Genomic DNA, 25695 nt, shown 5'->3' with positions numbered 1-25695 from the left:
TTTTGACTTTTTTTTTTAAATGATAAATAGGTTCAAACGTTTTCTTGCAATTCATTAAGCGTTACGAAACTACATCTCAAATGTTCAAACTCCTGCATTTCTTACAGTTTATTCTGCATATAAGGAAACAACTTAGAAATTCTTGAATATTAATTTGCAAAGTCTAAAGAAAATGGTTAAATTGATGTATTTCTATAGCACGACACCAATGAACGCCTATTTGTCAACATCGCTGACAAATACAAGAATTAAAGAAATTAAGTATCTTAATGGTGAATTCATATTGGTTCTTTTGCAGGAGAAGGCTCACTGCCCTGTCCCCTTGCCTTTTCTTATGCACTTTTTTTTAAATGTGCATTTTTTTTAAGTGACATTCTGAGCTGCTATTAGTTTTTCATCAGTCAGGTCTAAGCTGTCACATATTGTGATGTTGGATTGATAGGACCAGGGAAAGAAGTGACAGACCTGGGGGAATCAGAATCGTTCTCTTGAAGGTCCTGGGCAAGGGGCTCTCTCTTTTCTTGCCATGCAGCGAGAATCTGTTTGGAGAGCACGGAGAACTGATCACTACCCGGTGACTTTCCTCAGTGTCTGTTGATTCTGGAGATCGAAAGAGATAAAAAGGTCAGATCGAGCCAGATAAAGCTGCCTCGGGTTTGTGCACTTTGGCGAGTGACTGACTAGCCTTCTTTAATGGGACCCCTTGAATCATGTGCTCCAGGTCTTGATCTGCCCGGGACAATCCGCGTTTCGACCATGCCACAATGCTTATAACTGTGATCTTGGCGCTGAGTTTTTTGGATCCCAGCCGGCAGGAAGCTGGGGCTCCGGGGTTGGCTGCGGCTCTGAAGGTGCCTTGTCCCTGGGGCAGTGCCGTAGCGAGGGCAGCTGACACCTGGGGCGGGTCGTAGCTTCGCACACCCCCCTTGTGCAGCACGGTGCCTCCCCCTCGGCGCGCACCCTCCTCCCCCCCAGAGCGCATTCTTACTTCAATTAGAAAGTGAGGGGCGGGGAGGGCTGATCCGCCCCCGAGTGCACGTCGCTGGGAGCTGCGTCGGCTCCGCTGGTTCCTTGCTCTCTTTGCCCCAGAACAGGAAGTAACCTGTTCCGGGGCAGAGGGAGCAGGGAACCAGCAGAGCCAACACCCCCCAGCGGCGTGCACCTGCAGTGGACCATCCCACTGCCCCCCCCCCTTCCTACGCCACTGCCCTGGGGCCAGGTGTGTGACCCCAGGCTTCACAGGGATGCAGGGGGGCACAGCGAAGTGTTCGAGCATCTGGGGGGAGCACCGAGGCGAAGGAAACTGTACTGTGCCACCAAGTACCAGTGGCATTCCTAGGGGGGGCGGTGGGTGCGGTCCGCCCCAGGTGCACGCCGCTGGGGGGGTGCCACACGCCTGTCAGTTCCGCTCGTTCTGTGCTCCCTCTGCCCCGGAACAGGGTACTTCCTGTTCTGGGGCAGAGGGAACATGGAATGAGCGAAGCCGACAGGCGTGCAGCACCCCCCCCCCCCCCAGCAGGTAAAAATGCACCCGGGGGGGGGGGGTGTTTCCTGTCGCCGGGGGGAGGTGTCCTTTCGCCAGGGGGGAGGGGCGCATCGGCGATCCACCCCTGGTGTCAGCCACCCTAGGAACGCCACTGCCAAGTACCACCTCCAGATCCACCCAAACGGCAAAATCAATGGCAGCCTGGATAAAACCAGTGTCTTTAGTAAGTAAGTATTTTCTGTCTCTTCCCGCAAAAGGCACAGGCATGGTGGAACTTACAGTCTGGGAATGGACATGTCACCCTGTTAAACCGCCAACATACCTCCGATGGTGGGCTGGATCCACCCCCTGCAGCACCGCCCTCTCCCTTTCCCCCGCCCTCTGGCAGAGGACAATTGCGTACCAGCTGCTGATGTACTAGCACCTGGCAGAAAAATCACCGACTCTGTCGCAGGGCCATGCCCCGACATTCCTACATGCTGTGCATCCTCGTCCGTGCTCAGCAAGGTCCTCTCCCAACCCGTCATCCTCCTACTGCCATGGCCCCCCGCTGTAGATGTCGAGGGGCATACAGACTCCAGATCTTCCTGACCCTCAACACCCGCTCATGGCCCCGCGCCGGCCATCTCGCTCCGCACCTGCAAAGACACAAAAGGAGAAGCAGCAGAACCAGCCCCTCCTGTGCCCCACCCTGTCTCACGGAGCACCTCCCTACCATCCCCTTGGCCCACCCATCCCATGTCCACTGGTGGTGGCAAGCCCAACCAAATGGAGGCCCACAGAAGGGCTGCTGACGCTGCCTGGGGGGGCAACCCAATTGGGGCCAACACCCCACTGATAGGGGCCCCACAACATCGTGGAACCACTTGCTCCCCCCTAATAACCACCCCCGTAGCCCCCATGCGGGGGCCCTGCTGCTGGCATAGTGCCATCCATCGTGGCCCCACCCTCCGACCTATGGCTCATGGCATTTTGCGGTGCTGGGATATGTCCCGCCCCCGTCCCTGTCCCCTACCGCCCAGCCGGAGGCCCCTACAGGCAGAGAAGAAACCCTCAGCAATTCCCTCTCCTGGTCCTCGAGCTTGGCCAGAATTTCACCTACCCCGCCTTGCACGGCAACAGCACTCCCCCGCCCATCCCCGCCACCCAAGCTCCCAAACCCTTGACGCTTTCCACCCCCCCCCCCCCCCCCCCCCCGCTTGCCCGAGCTGGCATGCTTAGTCTTCTGCCTCTTTTTCCCTGCTCCACTGGCTGCAGCTACTGCTAAAGCAGACAGAGCAACCTCCTTAGCTCTCCTACTGCTCGTCGACGCTGCCACCCTCTCCCTACTCACTTGCTCCCCTCGATTGAATCACTCGCATACAGGAACACCTCGGCCCCTATTTCCTCCTCTCCCAGCTCATCAGCTCCCGACGCCATGCTGCAAACCACCTCTGCGGATCAGGGAACGCCCCAGAGCCTCGGAGGAGCTCCAGCATTTAATTTCCCCCTTTGCCCTGCCCCTATCCACCTCTCCTCCAAAAGGCAGCTCCATTGGGGAAACAGGGCACACCAGCATCCTACGAATCAGCCAATCATGCTTAACCCCGTTCACGCACTCAGGTCACATCCCCACCCCCGCCCGCTTCCTCTTCCAGAGCCTTCTCGAACGGGCCCAGTCCTCGTTTAAGGGCCCTTCGAGCTTCTTTTCTTCTTGGTTTCCTTAAAGTGAAAGAAAATCCGGCGGATAACTCTTTCTGAGGAAAGTCCTCGCTTTTTTTCAGATATTGCTAGTAAATTGGACTGAAAAGGTGCCTAGTGACCAAGGTCAATTAGCTGATTTTGAAAAAGTCCTTTCAAAGGCATATTTGTGTATTTCAATTTAATTAATACTAATGATCTCCCTAACAGTCCAAAACTGTTTTAATTAGAGGTTGCTTTCTTATGGACGTTTAATTAGCGAGGGTTGATTTATTTACCTGGAGAGAGGGTTTCAGGTTATTGAGCGCTTTTTGACTTTTTTTTTTTAATATAGGTTCAAACGTTTTCTTGCAATTCATTAAGCGTTACGAAACTACATCTCAAATGTTCAAACTCCTGCATTTCTTACAGTTTATTCTGCATATAAGGAAACAACTTAGAAATTCTTGAATATTAATTTGCAAAGTCTAAAGAAAATGGTTAAATTGATGTATTTCTATACCACGACACCAATGAACGCCTATTTGTCAACATCGCTGACAAATACAAGAAAGATTGACATTAAAGAATTTAAGTAGCTTAATGGTGAATTCATATTGGTTCTTTTGCAGGAGAAGGCTCACTGCCCTGTCCCCTTGCCTTTTCTTATGCACTTTTTTTTAAATGTGCATTTTTTTTAAGTGACATTCTGAGCTGCTATTAGTTTTTCATCAGTCAGGTCTAAGCTGTCACATATTGTGATGTTGGATTGATAGGACCAGGGCAAGAAGTGACAGACCCGGGGGAATCCTTCTCCTGAAGGTCCCCAATGTATACATTTCCTGCACATAATTGGTCTTTTTTGGACCTTTCAAAGGAAGAGCCGGGCGAACCTCTGCCCTCTGATGGGCTGCTGCCTCTTTGTGATGCGGTTTCCTTGCAACGAGTCACTGTGTGTTATGCTGTGTAATTCTATATCGGTTGCACTCTGATCTCACACAAGTCTGATACCTTGTCTGTCTCCTTTGTATCATCTGGTCGGAGATAGGGCTATTGTTACAGGAAGGTTCTTTTATTTTTATGCCCTGTCGATCAACGAAATTTCCCTAATCCTCAGATGAAATCCAGTGGTGGGGGCAGGGGGGCTGGGCAAGGGGCTCTCTTTTTTCTTGCCGTGCAGCGAGAATCTGTTTGGAGAGCACAGAGAACTGATCACTACTGCCTCGTCTAATCTAAGCAGCTGGGACCCCGGTGACTTTCCTCAGTGTCTGTTGATTCTGGAGATCGAAAGAGATAAAAAGGTCAGATCAAGCCAGATAAAGCTGCCTCGGGTTTGTGCACTTTGGAGAGCGACTGACTAGCCTTCTTTAATGGGACCCCTTGCATCATGTGCTCCAGGTCTTGATCTGCCCGGGACAATCCGCATTTCGGCCATGCCACAATGCTTATAACTGTGATCTTGGCGCTGAGTTTTTTGGATCCTAGCCGGCAGGAAGCTGGGGCTCCGAGGTTGGCTGCGGCTCTGAAGGTGCCTTGTCCCCGGGGCCAGGCGTGTGATCCCAGGCTTCGCAGGGATGCAGGGGGGCGCGGTGGAGTGTACGAGCATTTGGGGGGAGCACCGAGGCGCAGGAAACTGTACTGTGCCACCAAGTACCACCTCCAGATCCACCCAAATGGCAAAATCAACGGCAGCCTGGAGAAAACCAGTGTCTTTAGTAAGTATTTTCCGTCTCTTACTGGGTTCAGAATTACTCTGCCAACAACACAGGGGACATATTTCTGACTTGATCGAACAGGTAAAGAATGAATATGAAGTTTGGGATAAAGGCTCTGTCTTTTTAATTATATATATGTACATGCATACATACATACATACATACACACACACACAATGTATTTATTTTTTTTCCTAAGGAATACTGATTTTCAACACAAATCACTTAAAGGGTTCCTGAAGTTTATTGAGTTTCACTAGCTATGTACAGCCAAGGACTTTTTTTTTATGAATGTACTCTGCTTAAAAACGGTAATCAGTAGATTTTTAGGAAGTGAGAGCTTCAAAGTATCTGACAAGAAGAAAAAAAAACAGAGAGTGAATAGCCCAGCTGCTTTTGACATAGACAAAGAGAAAATGTTTCTCTCAAGTACTTCAGAGGCTTATTTTTTGCAGGTTGTCTCTGATTCCGCGGAAAGGCAAAGCAGCAATGAATGAAGATGACTAGATCCCCATCTTTGAGTTCAGTCAGATGCACAGACCTGTAGTAGCTGGTTCCACTGGCTCTGCCATTTATTTAAAACAAAAACAAAACCGATTACGCAGTGTTTTGACGCCATGCTAAACGGGACGGACCTTGTGCAGCAACACCAGCTAACCCCAATAAACTGTCACTGCTGAATTTGCAGGATTTATCCTCACACCCGTCACTTTCCCACAGAACCGATGCTCATATTGGTTCACAATTCCTGCGCTCTCCAAGTTTTAAATTTGGGAAACGGGATGCATTTTATCATTTCTCCTGCTCATCGTATATGCTTTTTGTTTTAGGAAAACATGATTCATACATATTTCCTAGAAAGGGCAAATTTAACAGAGAAGATCAACACGTGTTTCAAAATGAATGACACTTTAAGCACGTGTGTGTGTGTGTGTGCCTGAATGAAAGCCGAAACCTGTATTTCTTCTGATCTGGATTGGTTTAATTTAGGTGTGCTTGTACCAGATGTCTGACTATAATGTGTTACAGTGCACATCGCCCAGGTAACCCTTTTCGTGTCTCTAATAGATTTAAAGCTTGCAATTTAAAGAAAAAATTCCATGCAAAGTCTTTTTTCTGGGACCCAAATACTTTTGAAACATTCAAACACTCATATTTGATGACAAACAGAGATTTGGAAACATCAATGCTCTGAAGTCCATTGAGGAAAACCACTATTTCCTAGAGGAAAAACCTACTTATCAAAGTCTTTAAAGATAGCTTGCAGGGTTCATTGAATGACAAAAGACAGTTATTTCAAACAGCTGTGCCACAGTCAGTCTAAAGTGTTCAAGGGAAGTGAGGAGACTATTTCAGCCAGAAATCTGACAAACACAACACCATTTACCAATTACTTCTGAAAAAGCATTGAAAACTGTATGTAGCTTGGAGCCTAGCAAATATTTTCAAGTTACCCTCTGACATTTAATAGACCTGGGTTTAGTAAATTAGAAGGAGTGAGCTAGAGGAAAAATTTGTAAAATCTAGGCCACCTTAAATTTTAGCAGGATTCCCGTTTCCTATTGTGCTCACTTTGCCCCTTCCCTGTTTTAGGATGGCACAGAACTGATGTATTGGTTACCCCAAGTACAAAGTTCAGTGGCATACCTTGTGGCTTACCCTAATAATAATTAATTTTTTTGCCCATTTGCAGGATTACTGTCTCCAGCAGCAGCCCTTGTAAGAAAGTGTGTGTGGGGGGGCTGGGGGTGGCAGCGGAGTGAGGACCTCTGTTACAATCGTATGTGTCACTTGAGCCTTTACACCCCTAAGCAGCAGCTTTGTCTAGAGATAACAACATGGCTTCATTGTCAGCTGGTTTAAAAAGTCAGGCGCTCTTGTGTCCATCAATGACCTCACAAAAGGGCATTGGAATGGATTTGAACTTTTTCTTTCAGGATTAGAAAACTGAACAAGTTCAGTACTAGGGTTTTCATTCTTGAAAACATCCCAGACTCAATCACACCTCAGGTACTGTTTCAAACCTTTCTGCATACACCTGACATTTTCTGTGTCATTAAACGATGTTGCTTTATTTGGGTGTCAGCAGGGCTGGCCCAACCATTAGGCAAGACTAGGCGACTGCCTAGATCAGTACCTTCTAGGGATGAACAAAAAACAGCTACAGTCAAAGCAAAACAAAAGAGAGTGTAGGTCACACAAACTCAAAGAACCATCAATTCATACTTTTACCTGCATCAAGGGTAGGGAGTTTTCAAATGCCCATTTACCTGCGTAAGAACTTTTGAAAACTGCCCTCGTTTTGTGTGTGCGTGTGTGATATAGACACACACAACAAAGTTTTAATATTTAAAAGCAGAGATTAGGAGCCTGAAATTTAAGTGAGGGGGAGCATACATCTGAAGGTTGCCTAGGTTGCCGTAGCTCAGACAGGATAAAGTTCATAAGTTGTGTGTCTGCAGTACAATGAGGACTGAAAAGATATCTTTAAATTACAGCTGATGAAGGGTTGCACAGGTTTTTTTTTAAAGCTTTCCTTTGTATTTTTTGTAGGTATACTGGAGATAACAGCTGTTGATGTGGGGATTGTTGCCATCAAAGGCCTGTTCTCCAGCAGGTACTTGGCAATGAACAAAAGAGGAAGACTTTATGCCTCAGTAAGTTCTATTTTCTTCTGTAAAGCAAAGACCTTTTGCTTGCTTCAAACAACATCCATCTGTCCAGCCATGTTTATGACAAATAAGCCTGATTTCTAGGTCACATACTCTTCAGCCCAAAAAAAAACCCAAAAGAAACAAACTTCAGACAAGTCCTTTAAAAATTGATGGGGCCATTTTTTTTTGCATTAGGAAAAAGGAGGAAAAAGAAGCTGCTTTGTCTCGCTCAAAGAGGCAGATGTCCTTTGTATCCTTTAGCAAGGGGGCTTTGAGTGTTATGTAGGAGGTACTGGTGCAATGACCGGGGAATTGGGGGGGGGGGGGGGGGTTGTGATAGAAGTCACTGGATCTGAGGTTAAGTAGTCCTCTAAACTTTCGTAAGGCCACAACACTTTTTGAAAAGTGTATCATTATAAGCAAACTAGACTATGCAGTGCTTTATATTACATTAATAGGTTCATTTTGTTAATTAACCTCTGGGACATGGTACTTTCTAATGAGTTCTTTCTAAGAAGCTGTTGCTTCAGATTAAGCAGGTTTTGTAGGGTCTCAAAGCCCATGCCAGAAAAGTTGTTTTTAGTTTTGATCAAGTAGTCAGTTTACCAGACCGCCACTGTCACACAGGTGTCGCCAAAGAAAGATTGTAAAGTGCAGTTGGCAGCATGAATGTGTGAAGTCTTTTTCTTGGAGCTAATTCTTGCAGGTAATGTTGTGGCTTTAAACAGTAATTGGCACATCCACAACTTGGCTACTCTTCCATGGTTGATATATTGGCCATAGAGGATTCTCAGCAACTTCGGTCAGCTCCATGCTTTTAAAAACTCTCTTCTGTCAACTCGGGGTGGGTTAAGGGTTTTGTGAACTCATGTACAAACATGAGGAGGAGAGGAGAGGAGAGGAGAAAGACTTTTCATATAATAATTCTTCTTGCTTGGTTTCCCTCTGTTCCCCTTCTTTTCTGAAACCCAAAATATTTGGGTTACTTGTGTTGACTTACTGTATCGAACAGTTTCCTTTGGCTCATAAAAGCCATTCTGGAAGTAAAGTCTGCTCTCCCTTTGTGCCTAAATTGGAATAATCCAATATGACAGACCTAATGAAAGTTGTTGGTTTGTACAGGGTGCCTGTACAAATTTAGAACCCTCTTTCTCTGTCCACAGAGGCAGAACAGAAGAACATAAGAAGGCTTAGATACTTGAATTTTCAGCACAGGGGGGGACTGTTCTTCAAATAATATCTCTACAGACACAGAGTATTGGATAGAAATGCATAAATATTGCCTCCCCCCTCCACCACTATCAATCAACCTCATACCTTTAATATTTTAGAGCTTGTAGCCAAATCATAGAATCTATTTATTATTAACTTTTATAAAGAATGATATCTTCTTTTGTGAGATATAAAACTAGATAGGTGAAAATGGAACTGGCCACTAAGATATTGCTCTTACTATTAATAGGTGCATATATGTGTAAGATAGATAGATAGATAGATAGATAGAGAAAATGCATTTACATAATATGAAGGAATACATTCACATATTTAGGCCTATACAATCAAACAGATATTTTTATTAGTAAGCATTAATTACAAATGTCATAGCATACATTTTAAAAATTTACTTAGCATGATTTACAAAAATAATGAAATTCAGTGTGTGCATATATGTGCTAAATCAGGGGTGGGCAACCATGATCCTTAAGGGCCACAAACCCAGCTGGGTTTTCAAGATTTCCACTATGAATATACATGATATTGATTTGCATACAATGGAAGGAGTACAAGCAAATCAATCTCATGCATATTCATTGTAGAAATCTTGAAAACCTCATTGGGTTATGGCACTCGAGGACTGTGGTTGCCTACCCTTATGCTAAATGGACCATGCATTATTAGCATGTATGATCTTCATATTCAATCCTTCTAGGAATTTCACATTCCCCTTCCCTCCCCCAACTCCATGAAGATCATATCCCTCCAAGTCATCAAGTGGAGGGTGGGGGGGGGGGGGGGGGGAGACAGATCCCTTACGGCAAAGCAGATCCACTCTACTTCTGGCTCCTGCATGCATGCAGGGCTGGCTCTGCCACTAGGCAGACTAGAAATCTGTCTCTCCCCTTCCCCATCCCTTTTTCCCATGTCCAGAATTCCCCTCCCCCCTCCTGACCTGCAACCACTCTCCTACCTGTTCCCTGGCCCAAGTTCCAGGTAGATGCAGTGCTATCATGGGGTCTTTAAACACAGACCCATGCTCATGCACTGCCATGTCCTGGAAATATTGGAGAGAGAGTGTGGGACATGGCAAAATTTGAGCTTAGGTCTAAGTTTAAAGGCCCCACTCTGTTGCAAATTGGATTGGGGAACAGGTGGGGCAGTGGCAGTAGGGCAGAGGGGGAAAAATGCTGGTCATGGGATGGAAAAAGGGGTACATAATAGGTAAGGGGTACATAAGTACATAAGTATTGCCATACTGGGAAAGACCAAAGGTCCATCAAGCCCAGAATCCTGTTTCCAACAGTGGCCAATCCAGGTCACAAATACCTGGCAAGATCCCAAAAAAGTACAAAATATTTTATACTGCTTATCCCAGAAATAGTGGATTTTCCTCAAGTCCATTTAATAATGGTCTATGGACTTTTCCTTTAAGAAGCAGTCCAAACCTTTTTTAAACTCCGCTAAGCTAACCGCCTTTACCACATTCTCTGACAATGAATTCCAGAGTTTAATTACACGTTGAGTGAAGAAACATTTTCTCCGATTCGTTTTAAACTTACTACATTGTAGCTTCATCGCATGCCCCCTAGTCCTAGTATTTTTGGAAAGCGTAAACAGACGCTTCACATCTACCCGTTCAACTCCACTCATTATTTTATAGACCTCTATCATTTCTCCCCTCAGCCACCTTTTCTCCAAGCTGAAGAGCCCTAGCCACTTTAGCCTTTCCTCATAGGGAAGTCGTCCCATCCCCTTTATCATTTTCAACTCCCTTCTCTGCACCTTTTCTAATTCCATTATATCTTTTTTGAGATACGGCAACCAGAATTGAACACAATATTCGAGGTACGGTCGCACCATGGAGCGATACAAAGGCATTATAACATCCTCACTTTTGTTTTCCAGGAGTAGCCTAGTGGTTAGTGCAGCGGGCTCTGATCCTGAGGAACTGGGTTCGATTCCCACTGCAGCTCCTTGTGACTCTGGGCAAGTCACTTAACCCTCCATTGTCCCAGGTACAAATAAGTACCTGTATATAATATGTAAACCGCTTTGAATGTAGTTGGAAAAACCACAGAAAGGCGGTATATAAGTCCCATTCCCTTTCCCCTCTCCCCCTTTCCTAATAATAATACCTAACATTCTATTTGCTTTCTTAGCCGCAGCAGCACACTGAGCAGAAGGTTTCAATGTATCATCAACGACGACACCTAGATCCATTTCTTGGTGCGTGACTCCTAACATGGAACCTTGCATGACGTAGCTATAATTCGGGTTCCTCTTTCCCACATGCATCACTTTGCACTTACTCACATTAAACGTCATCTGCCATTTAGACGCCCAGTCTCTCAGTCTCCCAGTCTCGTAAGGTCCTCTTGTAATTTTTCACAATCCTGTCGCGATTTAACAACTTTGAATAACTTTGTGTCATCAGCAAATTTAATTACCTCACTAGTTACTCCCATCTCTAGGTCATTTATAAATATGTTAAAAAGCAGCTGTCCCAGCACAGACCCCTGGGGAACCCCACTAACTACCCTTCTCCATTGAGAATACTGACCATTTAACCCTACTCTCGTTTTCTGTCTTTTAACCAGTTTTTAATCCACAATAGAACACTACCTCCTATCCCATGACTCTCCAATTTCCTCTGGAGTCTTTCATGAGGTACTTTGTCAAACCAAAAAGACAGGAGGAGCCTCCACGGAAAGTCAAAGCAAAACAGCAAAAGTAGAGGCTGACAAATGCGCAAACCAATAGGGAGATAATCTCAAAAAACAGTTTATTCAGAATATTCATATCAATATCAAGGACCCGACACGGTCCATGTTTCAGCGCCAAAGCGCCTGCCTCAGGGGTCACAATCAACTTTCTCTGAGGAGAAGCTGATAGGCTTGAATTCCTTTATGTATGCAAGTTAATCCACAGAGAGAACAAAGGAACATGGTGTTTGCTGATCGGTTGGCTGTTCCTTTGGCGCCGAAACACGGACCGTGTCGGGTCCTTGATATTGATATGAATATTCTGAATAAACTGTTTTTTGAGATTATCTCCCTATTGGTTTGCGCATTTGTCAGCCTCTACTTTTGCTGTTTTGCATGTACTTTGTCAAACACCTTCTGAAAATCCAGATACACAATATCAACCGGCTCACCTTTATCCACATGTTTGTTCACCCCTTCAAAGAAATGTAGTAGATTGGTGAGTCAAGATTTTCCTTCACTAAATCCATGTTGACTTTATCTCATTAATCCATGCTTTTGAATATGCTCTGTAATTTTATTCTTAATAATAGTCTCTACCATTTTGCCCAGCACCGACGTCAGACTTACCGGTCTATAATTTCCTGAATTTCCTCTGGAACCTTTTTTAAAAATCGGCGTTACATTGGCCACCCTCCAATCTTCCGGTACCACGCTCAATTTTAAGGATAAATTACATATTACTAACAATATCTCCACAAGCTCATTTTTCAGTTCTATCAGTACTCTGGGATGAATACCATCCGGTCCAGGAGATTTGTTACTCTTCAGTTTGTAGAACTGCCCCATTACATCCTCCAGGTTTACAGAGAATTCATTAAGTTTCTCCGACTCGTCAGCCTCGAATACCATTTCTAGCACCGGTATCCAACCCAAATCTTCCTCGGTGAAGACTGAAGCAAAAAATTAATTTAATCTGTTCACTACGGCTTTGTCTTCCCTGATCGCCCCCTTTTACTCCTCGGTCATCTAGCGGTCCAACAGATTCTTTTGCTGGCTTCCTGCTTTTAATATACATCCTGGCCAGGCAGACGGTAGTACACTCCTCTCACTATCCTTTTCCCCTTTACACATGGAATTTCAATCCACAGTGATTCCAAGAAGTGTTTTGTTTCCTGCAGTATTTTCAATCTATTTGATTCAAGGCTCTCATTAATATACAATGCTACCCCTCCACCAATTCGATCCACCCTATCATTATGATATAATTTGTACTCCGGTATGACAGTGTCCCGCTGGTTATCCTCCTTCCACCAGGTCTCAGAGATGCCTATTATATCTAATTTTTCATTTATTGCAATATATTCTAACTCTCCCATCTTATTTCTTAGGCTCCTGGCATTCACATATAGACATTCCAAAGTATGTTTATTGTTCCTATTTACATGATGCTTAGTACTTGAGAGTATTAATTTGCAATCTTTTGTCTGATTTTTATTTTTATTTAAGGACACCTGATCTACTACGGTCTCTTTTGCAACCTCACTATCAAGATACCCTATCTTCCCTGTTTTGGTGATATCTTTGAAAGATACCTTATCCCGAACCATGCGCTTTTGAATGACTGTCGGCCTTCCCCCTGTTTCTAGTTTAAAAGCTGCTCTATCTCCTTTTTAAATGCCGATGCCAGCAGCCTGGTCCCACCTTGGTTAAGGTGGATCCCATCCTTTCGGAATAGGCTCCCCCTTCCCCAGAATGTAGGGAGGGGAAGAGCAGATGCTAAACTATAGGGGGATTAGGGAAGGGTAGAGGGGATGCTAGACTAAGGGGGATGTTAGAGAAGGGGAGATGCTGGAGTACAGCAGGTTAGGGATGGGCTTTGAGCTGCCCCAGGGGAGGTGGGGTGGGCATCTGAAGGTTCACATAGGGTGTCAGGTACCCTTGGGCTAGCTCTGCATGAATGCACACTTTTTAGTGCAGAGGCTCCATGTATTTAATCAAGCAATCTATACAACTTAAAATGGATGGAATGCAAATTATATTATATTTCATTAAAGTAATGTATATGCTAAAGTATATTTTACTATGTCTAATCATGCTTTCTAACTGTCTGATACTATTTGCTAAATTTTTGTATCAAATGACCTTTTGATTACTATGGTGACATTATACATTGAAGCACAGTCACTCTTTGCAAATTCATATACCCCTGAATTCTATATATGGCGCTATGAGTTGCATGCCCAAATTTGCATGCGTAGCTTAATTGAAAAATGAGCCAATTAGCGTAGATAATTGGGTCCAAACAATCAATTGTCGGTACGAATTGGCATTAATTAAAATTTACGTGCCCGGATCTGTATGCAAAGTTTACACAGGGGTCCAAAAAGGGGGCACAGCCATGGGAGGGTCATGGGCAGATCAAGGGCATTCCTTTAATTTACACATGGATTTACACCAAGGTTTTGTTGGGGTAAATGGTCATGCCTAAATGTAGCCGTGGTTCCCGGAGCTAAGCACTATTCTATAAATGATGCCTAACTTTATGCACTGTTTATAGAATAACACTAAGTACTATTTTTTTTTTTTGGCTGCTGATTTCTTATGCGTCATTTTTAGAATTTAGTCCATGATGTGCTCTGGATGAAAAAACAGTCTTACAGTAGTGTAGCAGTTTAGGAATTATAGCTCTTGTGTTTGCATTCTTTCTCTTTTGTGCATTGCAGCCTTTTATGTTCTGGGACTACCTGTATTTTCTCAATTGGGATCTGTGTGGAAGGCTTCAAAAGGAGCAGACCAGGGACACCTGAGAACTTCTGCTGATTGTGTGCTTGATTTTGTCTCTATAGGAAAATGCTTAGCTAATCTGCCTGCTCTGGGGAGGGATCTGAGCATTTGTTTTCTCTTGCAGGACTCCTACAATGCTGAATGTGAGTTTGTGGAGAGGATCCATGAGTTGGGATACAATACCTATGCCTCCCGTTTATACCGGACTATACCTAGTGGAGCTGGTGCTAAACACAAAGCCAGTGCAGAAAGACTTTGGTACGTGTCCATCAATGGCAAGGGCCGACCCAGAAGAGGGTTTAAAACCCGCAGGACACAGAAATCATCACTCTTCCTGCCCAGAGTGCTGGATAACAAAGATCATGAATTGGTTCGGCTTTTCCACACAAATGTGAGATACAGAGAGAGCATCCTGAACTCTTCCAACCGGAGACGGAAGCGAAGACACTAGGGTGGGACAGTAGATACTAAAGTGTTACTAGTGCAACTGTGATAAAACTGTGTAGAATATATATATATATATATATATTCTACACAGTTTCTTTACATCAATCAAAACTATTTACTCTTAGATATGTCTTGGTATTATATGGTTAGAAATTTATCTACCATATAATATATATATAGTTTTGATTGGATGCTGATGTAAAGAAATTATAATTTCTTTACATCAGCATCCAATCAAAACTATTTACTCTTAGATATGTCTTAGTATTATGTGGTTAGAAAATCATCTACCATATAATGAAGGTACATTGAAATGTTAAGTACACTGATGTCATTATTTTGTCAACAATGCTAAATTTGTTCTAATTCATGTAATTATCACTGGGATCTTGATTGAATGCATACTGCCCAATCCTGTCCCAGCCCCAGTTTACACTTCTCATTAAGGATATGCACAGAAAAAAATAGCTTGCTGTTGGATCATTTTTCAGACAATTTTTGGACATTTTTTCAGTTCATTTCAGGAATTAATGCATTTACAATTTGATTAGTGTGTGTAAAAATGTATTATCATGCATACATCAAGTTGATGTGCATTCTCGATGCATGTAACATTTTCTGGACTGAAAGCGCGAGCAGAATGAGCTTCTCATATTTGATCTCCTGTTGTGTGGATGCAGAGCACTTTCATAGACCATTGAAGTTCTCTGCTCATGGTGTGTTCAGTTCATTCAAGTTCAAATTCTAATGGACTTGGGCTTGTTCCCAATCAACTCAGTTTGTACTTTTACTTGTATTTATTTTACTTTATGTTTTACGTCCGTTTTGATATGCCAGTATGAATTCCATTTCTCCCTTTTGATACACCTGAAACAAGCACATTGACCTGAGCATATTTATCTTCAGGTAAATTCTAAAAGTATTTTAGAATACAGTTGAATCTGCAAATATGTGCAGTATGACCTTGAATTATTATTCCAAGTTTTCTTGTAAGCTTTTGAAAATTCAGCAAATCTATATGCCTTCCTGAAAATACAGATTATTGGAGCAGATTCTGGCAGGATGGATCTGCACTTTTACCTCATCATCAGATTTGAACACAAATAAGCCGGATCACATAACTATACAGAAAAGCCTAAATTCAGCAAACTTAGCCTTAATATGTCTGGATAGTAATCTGTTTTCACAGTGGTGGATGCCCCCAAGTGTTTACAGACATTTTGACATCTGGTTACATCCCCACCCGCCCCCATCCTTGCCTCAAAGCTGTGCCTAGTCTGGGGAGGTCTCTTTTCAGTAATGCATGCTGGCCTCTGTATGATACTTTCATGCAGAAATGGTCACTAGAGAGCAATACGTCCACTTAGGTGGTCATTTTAGAAGCCCCCATTCATAATTCAGACAGTGGATAAACTGGCATTTCGACAGGTAACCTGTTCATTGCATATGCGTCTAAATCACAAATTTGCGCTTATTGCAAGGGAGTATGGGCCAAACTAAAACATACATTCAGAAGAGAAATGCATATTTATGTCCCCTGAAGGATTTACATATGCTGCTGGGGATGTCTAGGTTATATAAAAGTGCTGATTAGAAATCAGACCCTTAAACCTCCACCCATATTTTTGCCTCCTCCCTCCACCCCCCCCCCCCCCCAACAGTGGCCAACTCAGGTCACAAGTACCTGGCAGGAACCCAAACAGTAGCAAGATTCCGGAATCCCAAAGAATAGCAAGATTCCATGTGAAATTCCAAAAAGTAGCAAGATTCCATGTTGCCAATTTCAGGGCAAGCAGTGGCTTCCCCCATGTCCATCACAATAACAGACTATGGACTTTTTCTTCCAGGAACTTGTCCAAATCTTTTAAAAACCCAGATATGCTAACCGATGTTACCACATCCTCCGGCAATGAGTTCCAGAGCTTAATTAATCATTAAGTGATATTTTGGAGAATGACAATCGCAAAATGGGTGCTGCCGCCCAATGTAGCCAGCACATACACATCCATTCCTGCAAATATTTTACAAACGGCTCTATGTCAGCAGATCCTTTTCTATAATACTAGTGGATATTGACACGTCCCAACCTGGATGTCTCAATTCTGATATGTATGATCTTTCTAAAAACTGCTTTTTAGAGTAGCAGCAACCTTTGTATTGCTCCTTAGTGAGACCACACCTCAAATACTGTGTGCAATTCTGGTCACTACATCTAAAAAAATATAAAAGGTGGAATTAGAAAAGGTACAGAGATGGGTGACAAAATTGACAAAGGGGATGAGACAACTTCCCTATGAAGAAAGGTTAAAGCGGCTAGGGCTCTTCAGCTTGGAGAAAAGATGGCTGAGGGGAGATATGATAGAAGTCTATAAAATAATTAGTGGAATGGAATGGGTGGACGTGAATCATTTGTTTACTCTTTCAAAAAATACTAGGACTAGGGGGCACACAATGAAGCTATTAAGTAGTAAGTTTAAAACAAATTGGAGAAAATATTTCTTTACTCAAAGTATTATTTGTTGCCAGAGAATGTGATAAAAGCAGTTAGCTTAGCAGGGTTTAAAAAAGGTTTGGATAACTTCCTAAAAAAAAAGTCCATAAGGGAAAGGGAATTGATATACCACCTTTCTATGGTTTTTGCAACTACATTCAAAGTGGTTTACATAGTATATACAGGTGTTTATTTGTACCTGGGGCAATGGAAGATTAATTAACTTGCCCAGAGTCACAAGGAGCTGTAGTGGGAATTGAACCCAGTTCCCCAGGAGCAAAGTCCACTGCATTAACCACTAGGCTACTCCTCCACTTGGGAAAAAAAAGTCCCCTCCTTATATCTCAGATAAGCAGCATAAAATCTGTTTTACTGTTTTTGGAGCTTGCCAGGTACTTGTAACCTGGATTGGCCACTGCTGGAAACAGGATACTGGACTTGATGGACCTTTGGTCTGTCCCAGTATGGCAACACTTATCTTCTTAAGTTCTTATGTTCCCTTCCTCCAGTTGATCCTCCATAACAAGGTTCAATCCCCCCCCTCCAGCCCCCCTAAAACAAGAAGGCCACCCTACATGTATGACCCCCACACACACACATACTACAAGTGGATCCCCTCCCAAATCTCTCACCCTGGGAAAGGTCCCTCCACCAACCCCAAAGTTTCAACAGGCCCACTGAGGCCTATCATGCTTGGTCTGGTAGTCCAGTGATTGGTAGGGCAAGAATGAGCCCCTCTCATTTGTGCTCTACTGCTAGAGATTAGCCGTAGCAGTAGTATCACAAGACTACCACTAGAGGTCATAGTGGCTATTTTTAATCCAGAACTGCTAGGGGCAGGAGCAAGTGGGGTTCCCTCCTGCCCCGATGACCAGTAAACCACCAGGTCTGGCAAGGTAGGCCTGGGGGGGGGGGGAGCCTGTTGGAACTTGAGGGGTGGCAGAGGTGGCCTTTTCCAGGAAGAGGAGTTTGGGAGGAGGTCCACTCATGGGGGGGGGGGGTCAGGCATGTAGGGGACCTTCTCATGTGGGGGATGGAGAAGGAGGGGGATCAGATTTTGTGTGTGTATGTGTTGGGGGGGGATTAAGAATCCCCTTATATGGGTTCTGGCAGATATTCAGGTGGAATCTGTATAAGCTCTTGGCCGGTCTTACCCGGATATTCAATGCTAGTGCCTGGACATGACCCAGCATTGACTATTGGGTCTAATTTAACCAGCGACAGTCAGATCACAAACAAATACTGCCTGCTGCTGGCTGAATATTAACCTGGTAGTTTCTCACATTTCTTTTGAGTTTCCCTGGCTTCAGCTTCATAAACTAAACCCTTTTCCTTGAACTTGCCTTTTTTTGTTTGTTTGTTTGTTTGTTTTGTTTTGTTTTTGAAAAGCTACCTTTTGGTACCTTATTGAAATTTGTTAGAATGTCTCTGTCATAGCTCCCCTTTACAGAATACATAAGTGTCTTCTAGTGGAAATCATGCAACAAGGTGGGGGGGAACTCCTTTGAACTGCTGTCACCTTATCAATGTCTTGTAGATGTGGCTTCCAGACTTTGACACTGGTCTCAGCAGATACCTGTGCAGAGGTAATATTGCTTCTTTCTTCCGTTATGTATTCCAGCTTGTTCTTAGCTTTCCGAGCTGCTTTGATGCATTGATTTGTTACTTTGAGTTCATCAAGATGAAATCCAGGTTAATAAGAAGCAAGATATGCTACTCCTGACCTTTTAACAGGTCTTTGAAATTTTCAGCGAGGCTTGAAGTAAAAAAATCTTCCATTTCCTTTTGGCAGTTTTGAAGGATTTTGAAACCTGAAGAAATATACATCCACACAGTATATTTCATTTTTGTCTTCTTGGGTCATCTTGAAATATGAAGAGTTTATCTTGTAACTCTTCAAGGTTTTACACTTTTGCCATTAGTTCTTATCCATATGTCAACCTGTAAATCTTGAATCTTGACACTAGAAGGTTAAGGTAACCTGGATCACATTTTTTGCAACCTCTTTGAAATCAATTATCTAAATAAAAACACATATGGACAAAAGGATTTGAAATGCAAGCTATCCTGATTCGTTCCCTAAAAAGAGGCAGTTTATTTTAGATTTCATCCTCAGGGTAAACAAACAACCAGTTGCACATGGAATAAATGTATCAGCTAAGCCAAAGGTCACAAGGTGCTGAGGGGAAGGAGAGCCTCCAGATACTCAAGCTGCCTCCAACTGGCATGCTTATGCTTAACTGGTGTAGAAGAGGTTGGCTTCACAAGCATTTTGTAAATTCATGAGTCAACTGTGCTGAATTCATACATCTCACAATAAGCCTATGAACTTTAATATCTACCTTAGACAGGAACTGGCTTGCTGGACAGCATGCATTTTCACATTTACTACTCTTTGAACTAAGCCAATTCTAAGAATTGTATTTGTACATATATGATCCTACAGGCACTGGAAGGATCAAAGGACAGGCTACTATTTTTGGCAGCTTGTAAATACACGGTAAAGTGGAATAAAAAGTTCTGACAAGACTGCGTGCTAGTGGAAATACAGGGGATGTGTCTAATGATACACCCCAGGCCAACCCAGCCATTTGTCACAGGATGAAATTCAGGGAACAGAATTATGCACCTGCTGGATGAATTCGACCCTTTCACTGAAGCTTCTTATGCATTATATTTCAGTTATCATTTTCAGCTCAGCTTCTTGGAATAATAGGTTATGAATGCCCCTAATGAAAAAAGGAGTGGAGGAGTGGCCTAGTGGTTAGGGTGGTGGACTTTGGTCCTGGGGAACTGAGGAACTGAGTTTGATTCCCACTTCAGGCACAGGCAGCTCCTTGTGACTCTGGGCAAGTCACTTAACCCTCCATTGCCCCATGTAAGCCGCATTGAGCCTGCCATGAGTGGGAAAGCGCGGGGTACAAATGTAACAAAAAAATAAATAAATGAAAAGTACATAGATGCACTAGTTCCAAAAGAAACAGTTGTTGGAGAGATGAATGAGTCAATAGGACTAAGGAAAAACCATTCCTCAAATGGGGAGGGGAAGGTCTCTGGATTCCTCCTAATGTTATCCATACTTTCTAAGATTTCTAGACTGATGCAGATTCTGATATCATCCACACATAGTAACATAGTAGATGACGGCAGAAAAAGACCTGCACGGTCCATCCAGTCTGCCCAACAAGATAACTCATATGTGCTACTTTTTGTGTATACCCTACTTTGATTTGTACCTGTGCTCTTCAGGGCACAGACCGTATAAGTCTGCCCAGCACTATCCCCGCCTCCCAACCACCAGCCCCGCCTCCCAACCACCGGCTCTGGCACAGACCGTATAAGTCTACCCAGCACTATCCCCGCCTCCCAACCACCAGCCCCACCTCCCGATCTTGACTAAGCTCCTGAGGATCCATTCCTTCGGCACAGGATTCCTTTATGCTTATCCCACGCATGTTTGAATTCCGTTACTGTTTTCATTTCCACCACCTCCCGCGGGAGGGCATTCCAAGCATCCACTACTCTCTCCATGAAAAAATACTTCCTGACATTTTTCTTGAGTCTGCCCCCCTTCAATCTCATTTCATGTCCCCTCATTCTACCATCTTCCCACAACCATGCCTAAATTAGGTGCAGATTCTCCAAATTCTATAATAGTGTGTGAACACCCTTGACCCACCCATGCCCCTCCCATAGCCATGCCCCCTTCCATGCCCCCTGTGCTAAGAATTTACATGTACTTCTTTATAGAATAGCACTTAGCAAGATGCATGCATAAATCCAGATTGTTGCCAATTAGCACTAATAATTGATAGTGCAAAATTATTGCCACTTAACAGACTCATTACTTAATTAAATTGTGATTGCCTAAATTTGTGCACACAATTTTAAGTGCCATTTATAGAGTTCCCCTGATACTGTATTAGATGATCTTAAAAGGAAGAACCATGAATAAGATAAATGATCTCTTGCCACAGCTGTTTGAAAGGCATTGCATACAGCTGAAGAACTTGAAAGAGCCTGGGAATTTTGTTTAAAAGTGACATTATCATACCACTATAGGCTCAACCTGAGAGCTAGTGGTGGCCACAATAGAATAAAGAACCACTCAAGCAATTAGTAAAACCAGCGTGATGGTTTCATAAAAGAGCAAAGAGCTTCCTTATGATTCACAAAAACCAGAATTCTTCAAAGGTAGAAAAGATACAGACCCAGGTATGAGTCACAGGGAGCAGTAAGCATAGAAGGGCCTGAAAAGTTTGGGAAGAATCTGTTGTTGTTAGCCAAATATCTTTTCCAAGTATTCAATGAAAGATTTCCAGTACTTTCACCTTTTAAAGTGTCATTAAACTCCTTCACAGCAGCGCTTTTCCAGAAGAAAGCTTTAACTAATGAGATGAACATCCTTGATCAATTAATATGATGCTTAGGTGTGCTGAGAGGGATGAGATCAAAGGGTAAGTGGTTTCAGTCATATGAGAACTGTGTTTAATGACTTACTCATACAAGCCTAGAAGTAACTCATCATCGTTGCTGTAGGAATCCCTTGGACTTCTGGAAGATGAATCTGTGTATCAGGAGGCATCTACTTCTCGGCCAATAATAGTAAGCCTTTGCTTCTGAACTAGAATGCACAGAGGTGGGAGGCTTAAAGCAGGCATGTCAGATGGGTATGGACATTGTACATGGTGATCTGTGCCTCATGGCTCCATAAAGAGTCAGATCATCTATGTCTGAGAGAAATCCCACTGGTTTCACCAACTCCAGCAATCTGGCAGTAAGTTGGTTCTCCATTCCTCAACATCAGATCACATATTTGTTTTAAACCTCCAGCTCTGAACTCTATGAAAGAAATTTGAGACTAAAAGAGCCATGATTCTTGTATAAGATCAGAATATTATGGGGCAGCATTTAGTACACCACGTTGCTGAAAAGTTCAGAAATAAAACTTCTAATTTTCAAAATGAGACAACTTAAGTCGTTTCTCTTTGAAAACTTTCTACAGTACCTGGGTAAGAAGTCCTGTATACCTTCATCTGCTATTTCTGCAAGCAATGGACTAGAACCAGATACAAATGGCCCGATGTCCAAATTGATGCTGACCATATATTTCTTTTCTATTTTCATTATTTTGATTTCCATACTGTGGCAAATTATAAGGATCAAGGCGAAATAGCAGGCCTAAACAGATAAGTGGCAGCATTAATTGTCGCATATCTATACATTCAACAGCTCTACCTACACCTGTGGGAGGAACTTTTATAAGAAAAAGCAATAGTAGAGGATATCACAAACCACAACCAGACAAAGGATTGTGATAAAAATCCTTTAATCAAAGCACCAGTGGTCGGGCCTGACGGTCCGTGTTTCGGCTGATAACCCGCCTGTGTCAGGGGTCACAATAAAACTTTCACTACAGAATAGAAGCAAGCTGTGTCTGGTGCCGATTAATAGCACAGCTATCAGGTTCCAGCTAAGGTAACAAATAAACGTGGTAGCGCAGGACAAACCAACAAAATAACAGGCCACCTATGTGCGAAGGACACACGACACTTAATTTAACAATGTTATAAAAACATATAGCACCCATGTGTCCTTTTAAAATACTAGGGGTAAGCCAACAGAAATTGCACCTATGATGAAGCCTGCTCAGGAGCAGGATGTATTTATGTTTAAATCATTTTTATTCAGATAACCACAAAATAGTTCAGTACAAACCAGCAATTGTGTGTAACAAAATTTTCTATTCATCCTCACCCTCCCTCTCCCTTCTCCTCTACCCTCCCTCTCTGCCCCCCATCCAATCCCCTCCCTTCCCTTTTCCTTCCCCCCCCCCCCCCCCCCACACCACGCACAAGGTTCAAGTTTCCAGTCCTTATCTATGACATTGGTTATGGTGCAGCTAATTTAAGATCCTACTCCTCGCAAGGGGTTGTATCATGTCCCAAAAGTTTGCCCATGTCTTTTGTAGCTGCTTGCCTTCTCTGGATGAGAAATCCAAAATTCCACGCCTTTCCAGCTTCAGAAACTCAATCATTTGTGTTCTACAGACTCCTACAGATGGTGCCGTGTTCTCCCGCCAATGAAGCAATATAGTTCTTTTCCCCATCAGCATTGCTCTCTGTAAAAATGAGAGGAAACCCGGGAGAGTCAGTTTTACGTATTTGTACTCCCCAAAAAGGACCAAAGGGTGTGCAGGATGTATTTATAAAATACTTGTGTAAATCGCAACTCTACCCCTGAGATAACTAGATGTGGGTCACGTTAAAGTATGTGCCTTCTTGCTATTGATGTGAAACAGAAGAAACAAGTCTGCACAAACGTGTGTGTCGTAAGGCAAAACAGTGAAGATGACTCAAAAAGTGGATGACTCTCCAGATAAAAATAACTTTATTGAATGATGAACAAGACTCGACACAGCTGTGTTTCTGCCTATGAGGCTTGCACCAGGAGTCTCTTATGTTCAATAAATACATCCACTTCAATGAATACAACCACTTGTAATATTTGTCTTCAATGAGTTTAAATGAATAAGTGCCACAGCTTTGTCAGCAATGAAACCTCGAGAGTGTTCTTGTGATTAAAAAGCCTTCTTGCTATTGTGCATACTTTCACATACATGATACTAGTGGTAAATTTTAGAAAAGGCCTCTATGCATGAAAAAAAAACTTTTATAAAATGATTCCCATAGTGCACCTGAACAAACAGGAAGAGTGCAAAGCACCAGTTCCAGCATTTCACTTTATCCAGCGGCTGCTACTGCTGAATACCACATTGAAAATTGCAACTTTATGCATACTGTCTGCTCCTCCGACATAAACACAGCTCCTCGGCACTCCTCTTTTAATCCACCAAAATCACTGATGGGTTGAACTTTTTCAGCACTTGATTTCACAGTACAGGAGAGGCCAACAGAACAGGTGTAAGGTGGCAGACTGATGTAAATGATGGTTAATAATCCTGTTGGTTATCTTTTTAATCCAGGTAAATATGTGAATTAGGAAAACTGGTGTGAATTTTTAGTTGCTGCTTAGTTACCCAGCAAAATCCCTTTGTAAAGTGCTTTGCCTATTTTCTAGCAGATATCATGCAGTCTCATTCTTTATTTATTGTCGTTCCTTTTTTTTTTTTTTTTTTTACTTTATTTTTACTGCCTTTCTTTATACCTTTGCTTGATATTTCAGAAAGCACTGTTGCCTAGGCATGGAGTTTCTTTGCAGTCCTAAGTAGGATATTCTTGTCACCTTTACTTCTACCCAAATATGTAAAGAGAGCTCTGACTGAAAACATGGAGCAGCATTTTCAATATGACGCCCAAATCTAATTTTGGACATTTTACAAAAAATGTCCAAAAATCCAGTGCCAAACATGGTAATTTTTGAATCAGAAATATCTTTTTGGTTCAAAATTGCCCTATTTTAGATGGTTTTGTGCTAAGTGCTTCTTTAAGGGCCATTTTCAGACAAAAAACATTCAAGGGAAAAACAAACATAGACCGGCCATTGGGATATCTGGGGGTCAGCAGTCTTACTAGACTGGCCACAGAGACATCCCAGCAGAGCAGTGGTGCAGCCTAGGTGCAATGAACTTCATATAAAAGGTCCCAGGTACACATCACATCATAACCCCCTTACACGGTATGGTGAGCCCTCCAGGAACAGTAACAGTACACCACTATGATAACTCTTATGCTTCCAGGTGTCACCTATATGTGGGTTCAGTGGGTATTTTATGGTTTTTGGAGTGCTCACATTTTCCACCACAAGTGTACTAGTTAAAGTGGGATATTGGCCTGGGTCCCCTTCTCTATAGTCCACTGCATCAACCACTAGGCTACTCCAGGGACCTGCTTGCTGTTCTAAGAGGAATGACCATCATATCTGCAGCTGTAATAGAGCCTGTCACTTTCACCTCTTGAGGGGTGGGAGGGGTCAGTGACCACTGGTGGATTAAGGGGTGTCATGCTTTATCCCTCCAGTGGTCATCTGTGTCAGTTTGGGCACCTTTTTGGCACTTAGTCATTATTGAAACATGTCTGGCCAAAAACATCCTATTTTTTGCCCTGGACCTTTTTACAATGTTCCATTATGGCAGAAAAACATCCAGATCATAAGCCCACCCTAGTCCGCCCAAAACACACCTCCAACATGCCCTCTTAATATTTAGACAACCTGCATAGAAAAACATCTTTAAAATGAGTTTCAAAAATAGTGATTTGGAAGTTTTTGCGAAAAAAAAGTCCATCTGCCATTTTGTGCCATTTTTTGGATGTTTTTCTGTTTTGAAAATGAGCCCCTTAGCTAATTGTGTACATTTTTGATGATCTGATGCCCAAAGGGATCATATGCATTGCCATGAGAAGGGCAGAAAATTCATTATTACCTGTTCTAACATTTGTAAGAACTGCCAGTCATATTCCTCAAGGATGTGCATTTCTTTGAAATAAAATAGGAAATGTTAATAGCATATCCTATGTAATATCATTTTTTTTTTAAAAATGATAGGAGAAAAAAAATAGTTTTTTTTTCTTGTGGT

General features: G+C 43.0%; 1 protein-coding gene across 1 annotated transcript; it reads left to right on the top strand.

Annotated features, from left to right (window-relative positions):
* Nucleotides 1-4586: 4586 nt before the first annotated feature.
* Nucleotides 4587-14672, top strand: FGF3 (fibroblast growth factor 3). The gene is made up of 3 exons (XM_030199456.1): nucleotides 4587-4860; nucleotides 7414-7517; nucleotides 14346-14672. The coding sequence occupies exons 1-3, from the start codon at nucleotides 4587-4589 to the stop codon at nucleotides 14670-14672; spliced, it is 705 nt and encodes a 234-aa protein (XP_030055316.1).
* Nucleotides 14673-25695: the final 11023 nt, after the last annotated feature.

This window comes from Microcaecilia unicolor, chromosome 4 (genome assembly GCF_901765095.1).
Source record: "Microcaecilia unicolor chromosome 4, aMicUni1.1, whole genome shotgun sequence".
Classification (NCBI taxonomy): Eukaryota; Metazoa; Chordata; class Amphibia; order Gymnophiona; family Siphonopidae; genus Microcaecilia; species Microcaecilia unicolor.
This window is presented reverse-complemented; position numbering and strand designations above follow the sequence as displayed.